This window comes from Opisthorchis viverrini (genome assembly GCF_000715545.1).
Source record: "Opisthorchis viverrini unplaced genomic scaffold opera_v5_419, whole genome shotgun sequence".
NCBI classification, from domain to species: Eukaryota; Metazoa; Platyhelminthes; class Trematoda; order Opisthorchiida; family Opisthorchiidae; genus Opisthorchis; species Opisthorchis viverrini.
In genome coordinates, this window is record NW_008752077.1 from 300031 (window position 1) to 306751 (window position 6721).

Below are 6721 nucleotides of genomic sequence, written 5' to 3' on the forward strand. Positions count from 1 at the left end.
ATGGCAGCTAGGCACCGAAAGGGTGCTACAACTGAACGCTTTTTTTTTTTTTACTATTTTTAAAGCCCTCTTAGTGGTTATTTTGAACTAATGGTAGATTAGATATATATTGACTGTTTTTGTACTGTGTTTCGAATTTAGACGATTTTTTTCGGGCGTCTACAATGATTGGACCATTTTCCTATTTGAGAGAACAACTAAGCAGATATTTGGTCTTGTTGAATTCGACCGAACCCTACTCACAAGCCCATTAAGAGCCCAATGTAAAGTAATGGAAGATTGACTTTCGGCTGTGCTAACTTTGTGCTGGGTTGTCTACGGATTATTCGTGATATTTACCGAACCTTGGCTAATTGCAGGAGGCAATGCGAATATGATCTGGGTTCTGAGTATCATTGATACGGGCCCCCACTTTGTCCGAGGAGAGCACTGTTAGTCTGTTCCACTTTTGAACTGCAGTTAGCTTGGGTATTCCATTGTTTGGAGCATAAAGCCGTGTACACAAGAAGTTGATTGGGTTTGCCTTTTTCATGTATCGGATATGTCTCACGAGTCGTGTGGTCCATTGATCCATCGTTTGCGTGTGCTGAGGGTTTCAGAACCATTCCTTGTTTTTTCACATTCTTTACCGTGATCCGCTTCAATTTATCCGGTAAAGAGTAGAATTGGCTGGGATGGAAGTGAAAAAAGCACCGTGAACATCCTTGAGGACGACCAAGACGAATTTGCTTTCAGCAACTTCTTGTGTACACGGCTTTATGCTCCAAACAATGGAATACCCAAGCTAACTGCAGTTCAAAAGTGGAACAGACTAACAGTGCTCTCCTCGGACAAAGTGTGGGCCCGTATCAATGATACTCAGAACCCAGATCATATTCGCATTGCCTCCTGCAATTAGCCAAGGTTCGGTAAATATCACGAATAATCCGTAGACAACCCAGCACAAAGTTAGCACAGCCGAAAGTCAATCTTCCATTACTTTACATTGGGCTCTTAATGGGCTTGTGAGTAGGGTTCGGTCGAATTCAACAAGACCAAATATCTGCTTAGTTGTTCTCTCAAATAGGAAAATGGTCCAATCATTGTAGACGCCCGAAAAAAATCGTCTAAATTCGAAACACAGTACAAAAACAGTCAATATATATCTAATCTACCATTAGTTCAAAATAACCACTAAGAGGGCTTTAAAAATAGTAAAAAAAAAGGAGCGTTCAGTTGTAGCACCCTTTCGGTGCCTAGCTGCCATGCCATCCGAATGAAGCACGGGGGTTGGAATACTGCTAGGTTGCCCAAGCCTAGACAGCGAAAGTCGAGAGGCGGAGGTCGGATTTGAACCACGGACCTTCCCGTCAGTAAATCTGCGCTCTTACCACTTGGGCCATCTCGCCCCCTTTAAGAATAGTGGACAATTGTGATTCTAGCCTGCCATATCCCTTAAGACCCCATTAGACAAACCCAAATAGTGCAACCAGCAGATGATTAACCAGCTGAAAGCATATAAGCACCGAGGGTATCCGAGCCACTCGACGTGGTAGATAAATTTGTTTCCCTGGGCAGCTGTATAAGTTCCGGAAGACTGGCTGGAGATGAGGTTACTTGTAGAATCGGGGCAGCTTTTGCCAACCTCCGACATCTATGGCGCCGACGTGACGTGAGCCACTCTGTCAAGGGAAGAGTTTACACTGCGATGGTGCGATCCATACTGCTTTATGGATCAGAGACGTGGCCCTTTGCGCGCAGAGGACATACGGAAAATGTCAGTGTTTGATCATCGGTGTCTCCGCAGTAGTGGTCGGGTCTGGTGGGAACATCGGATTAGTAATGCTGAGGTACGCCAAATAGTCTGGGGAAAAAGGAACTCTCCCGCGATAGATGAATTACTCACGCTTCATAAGCTGAGCTGGTTAGGACATATGCTCCACATGCCACAATACCGATTGCCTCACAGAGCTCTTTTCGCCCAGCCCTGTACTAAGTGGAAGTAACCGAGAGGTGGACAGTGTATGACCTGACAACGAAGTATGAAGACACTAACGAGTAAACTTAGCCGGGTGGGCAACTGCCGCCTCCCTGGATGGAGACCCCGGGACTCAAATAATCAGTAGTTAATGACACTGGCGGAAATGGCCCAATCGCACAGTCAGTGGCGCTCGTGCATTTAAACTATTGCCCCCAATGCGTAGCTACTGACTGAATTAAGGCTTAACTGTGCCTGTTAGGTTTGCGATAGCCTAGTGTCGGCTCTAACAGAATATTCTGACAAGCTGAGATGCTTTACAAAATAGTTAATTAACTGAGGAATGCCAGCCTCCGACAACAAAGATTGCGTCGGTTTATCCTCTGAACGTCCTGAAAGGAAGCATGCTTTTGGGGGCAAGTTTGAAATTACCTTGAGGAGGCCAGTTTCATAAGCTTTCAAAGGATTGCAAAGTTAAGCCTAATTTTTCATACCGACATGCAGGAAGAGATTTTCAAAACGTTCGACGAATGTTCATGTTGAGCCTTGTTGTGTTTGATATCGAGGTCAACTCAACTGCCTAGGGGTCAACGCAAGAGTTCTGTAGGTCCTATTTGTAATAAAGGTTTGCCATACCGTATCGTTTTCCACTGTTCATTACTACTTATTTCTACTTCCTAGGTATATTTTTATGCCTCTTATTGTTTGATTTCAGCCTTGTGCTGTAGTCTGACGTAAACATGCCTCCTAATGTCTTCCGGATATGGACCCTAGATAGTGGTTATTTTCCATATAGTTTCATCTGGTGATGAAGCTGTGTTGTTTCAAGATTTTGCCTGGAGAGGTGCGAGTCGGCCTCAAAAACAACCGTGATTACCGCTATCCAAGAACGCTGATCACTGGTCACACTCATGTAGTTCCAATGACAAATTCTGTGGGAAGGAGGAAGCTAATTCTCTTGACAGGTGTGGTAAAGATTCCGAAATGGATACACAACCCTAACTTCAACTAGAGACCTATCGCGGTGGGACTGGGTCGTGTGTCCGGGTTACAGTGATGGCTGTGTTGTTGTATAGTTTCGAGACATAATCTGTGTGGACAGATGATGTGACGCGTCTAGAGTATAGTATTCAGGGCAAAAGATTAAGTCGAACAGTGATCACTCACTGGATAGTATGCAGTTCTTGCGGAAGGGTGACAGATTGACGTTACAACACAGCTCACTCTAACAAAGAATGCAAGATGCTGAGCGGCTGCATTCCCAACGCGAAAATGATACGCACACAACAGAGGCACACACGATGCTATAGATATGAGGGTAACAACTATCACCTAGGAATAGTTAACTGACCCCAAGTTTTTGGTGGTGTCTAAGCTGGCAGGTTGGTTTCATTGAAAGTCGTTTTCACCGTTCTGTGGAGCTGAGTAATCTGGGAGAGTGGTGTCTATGTGATGTGGTGCCCGATGGTCTACCGGTTTCTCTCGCTTTCTAAATACGGCAAATGTGTGTTCCACAAAGGTGAGCGCTGTGTAGAAAAGACCTGTCGATCAGGCGTATGGGCTGTGTTCTTGTACCAATGACAAGTCGGCTGAACTTTTCGTGGGAAAGTAGAAGCTAATGATATAATAAGGTCTGAGATAGTATTATGTCTACCTTATATACGCTATGTGCTATTCATTCACCTAGAGATAGTTGATGAATCAAGACCTTTTCAGCTGTGTCGGAACAAGCCCCCTGGTGAACAAAAACTGGTTAAGGAGGCGATATCAGAATTTTTGGGGAATTCGACTCTTCAGATATTGCTTCGCATTATTTATTAGTTACCATATATACCATAATCGTTTACCAATAGAACCATGCTTGATGTGTGCAAACAATTATGTGAGTTGTGAGACTAGAGAGAATGTCCACAGTACCTTACTTGCCGTCAGCTTGATAATCTGCGGTGTGATTTCCCGGAGATGTGCGAACGCCGGTGTCTAGCAGTCGGTTCCTTTTTTGACTTAGCAGCCAACGGCGCTCAACCTGTAGACGACTAGATATGGTCATCTCATCGGGGACTCGATGAATGAATTTGGCGAATCACTAAAGAGGCTACTGAAAGTGGTATGCAATGGAGTAACCGGAACGTCTACACTCAGAATGGTCGATAATATGAGAAGCTGCAAAATATGAGTGAGGAAAACAAACACCTGAAGCCTTGTGAAATGTGCCAAATTTTTTGCACTCGTTGACATACTGTGGGGAAATTGATATGCTTGGACCAGTTAGGATACCTGTGTATGGCAAAGTGGTTGCGGCCTTGACAGTGGTTTTTTTGTTTCCACCATGGAAACAGGGTTCCATGATATCAAAGAACGAATTGATCACCTTAAAGTGAGAATCCACACCTACATTCTTGAAAGGGAAGTGCTAAGGTGAGTCATTTTATTCTCGCCGACAACCTTAAGATTGGAGAGCACTTTGAACGAACCGTCTGACTGTGTGAAGGTAAGTTTTTGCTGTCCATTACCGGCTTCCCTTCCAGGTAGGAGAAAAACTGCGATTGTTAAGAACAGAACGCAGGCGCTGCAGAGAACGCACTCTCGAGCTTTTGTGTTCTTTTCCATTCCTGTCAAATGAAATGGAACGCGTCGTTTCTGAGTCGTGAATGCAAGAAAACGCACGTTATTTTTTCTCTGAATAAGGGGTCACTCAGCAACTGCCGTCGATTGGAAGAAAGTTGGCTGAGCTTTGTCAGCTCAACTTCTGGACCCTCCAGAGCCATAAAACATCCTTAATCCCCTGTATTTTGATTGATTATGACAACTGCCGTCGATTGGAAGAAAGTTGGCTGAGCTTTGTCAGCTCAACTTCTGGACCCTCCAGAGCCATAAAATATCCTTAATCCCCTCAATGTATTTTGATTATGACAAATATATCTACTAAGCCCCGTTGTTTTTGGTCGGTTTGCCTGCTGAATTCTCGGTTTGAACTGACCTTGTGGTTGCTTTTAATGCGCCGTTTGGCGGAGGCGGGGTTGTTGCAAGGGAAGCCGTCGTTAATGACGCTGACGTGTCTTTCAAGTTTTCGTATGTACGATAATGTTCGGTCTTTTTCCAGGACTTCCAGGTAAAATGTCCGTATCCAACTGTTTTTGTTTTTCTACCTGAATTCTAGTATCATGTCTGAACTTTCAATATCGTATTTGGGATGCGACGTCCTTGTAGTAGAGATAGGATATTTTAGTCTTCAAATTTTCGTCTCTGATGCAACTTTCAAACGTTGACGGGATTTCAGGGACCATTTTTGGTCCAATTTGGATGTTAGCTCTGCATTTAGTTGATATGCGGACTTACTGTCTATTGTCGAATCCGCCATGCTAGGAATTACTAATCCGTCCATGACGGTGGACTTCAATATTTTATCATAGTATTCAAAGGGTGTGCATTGAGCGACCATTAGTTTTCATTTTTTGCTTCCTCGCCTGGTGTGCTGAATTGCGTGGGGGTACTTGGTCAGTGCGGCGTATACCTAGTTCAGTAATTCACAGTTGTGTTGGCCTCGCACCACCACACAACTGACTGCGATCCAGGATTAGACTCATGTGAAATATGTCTTCTTCCTTGCATCGGTCGTTCCTTTTGGTTGAGCTCAATTCGGACGCTGTCTGTTGCGGATCATTGGTAGCCTAGTCCCACAGCTCGTAGCATATGTTGGGTCAGTGAAATCAGTTGGTATAGCTACTGAGCGATTATGGAGTGTAGCTCATCGAATTGTACCACGAGCGACTCTCGTGTTGGCGGTGTTCAGTATGCATCTAACACGGGAATAGAAAAAGCCTCGACAGCGGGCGATGGCACTGTGTTGGAGTTTTAGCTTCAGGTGGTGATCTCGAAGGTTGGTGGTGGTCCATAAGCATGGCAGCGAGCGACCGCAGATATTGGGTATTGTAAAGATTAGAAACGCATGAGTCTTCTCGAAACATCTTATAGGACAGAATGCAAGTTTAGTGCGGTAACTCGTTCGCTGTAGATACAGTCATGTAGCTTCCTTACGAGTTGCGCTTCTGTTGTGGCTGCTCCAGTGTTTTCTGTTCGCGCTTCAGCCATTGGCTCCAGGTCTTAGCGATGTACTTCGGGTTAGGTCAAGCAACTTGTCGAATATTTCTCGGGCGCTTCCACACAGCGATGCTAACAACTCATATCGAGTTACCCCGATTGCTGGATATTTCTCGGTGGCAACAGTTGGTGGGCAATAGGGCGAAAAGCAAAACCTCCATGGTTTCGGTATTTTGTAGGAAGGCTGTGAACTTCAAGAACTTTGAAGGACAGGTGGCTATCTTCAGACCATTGATAGACTACAGGAAATTCCTGGCGTACTTCGTCCTGAGATGTCCAGATGCTCCAAATCTTGATGTCATCAGCAAATAGCTTACTTAGCAATGATATTGTTACTAAGAAATGATCCAGGGGGCAGGGGATGCAAATTTTTTCAGCACAGTCCCGTGGTGCACCGTAGCGGTGGAGGCTGGAGTCTGACTTCGCTCCACACTCTGGCTTGGTCTTTGGTAGATCGGTTGGTTTTGTTTCCATCGCCTTATCGGTGGTCACTATTGTCCATCACGGCGAGACTGGACCTTACATTGGTTACACGGTTTGCGCACCTAAGCGATCCATTGAGCTATACTGGAGAGTGTCCCGCGACACTCACAGAGTCTCTCATACCAGGTTGGTCAATGGTTAGAGGTCTAACGAACACAGTCTCCTGGCCCTCCAGGTTGG

At 45.0% G+C, this 6721-nt stretch overlaps 2 protein-coding genes across 2 annotated transcripts in view; one reads left to right on the plus strand and one right to left on the minus strand.

Annotated features, from left to right (window-relative positions):
- The window catches only part of T265_10889 (hypothetical protein), a gene marked incomplete at both ends in the record, with an annotated part of 72230 nt that overhangs the window by 25453 nt on the left and 40056 nt on the right, over nt 1-6721 (plus strand). The window contains 2 exons of the mRNA XM_009177387.1: nt 4297-4375; nt 4409-4448. Of these exons, the coding sequence (XP_009175651.1) occupies nt 4297-4375; nt 4409-4448 (119 nt within the window). The remainder of the gene's footprint in view (nt 1-4296; nt 4376-4408; nt 4449-6721) is intronic.
- T265_10888 (hypothetical protein) overlaps nt 1-6721 on the minus strand; it is a gene marked incomplete at both ends in the record, with an annotated part of 41280 nt that overhangs the window by 21698 nt on the left and 12861 nt on the right. The window lies entirely within an intron of this gene.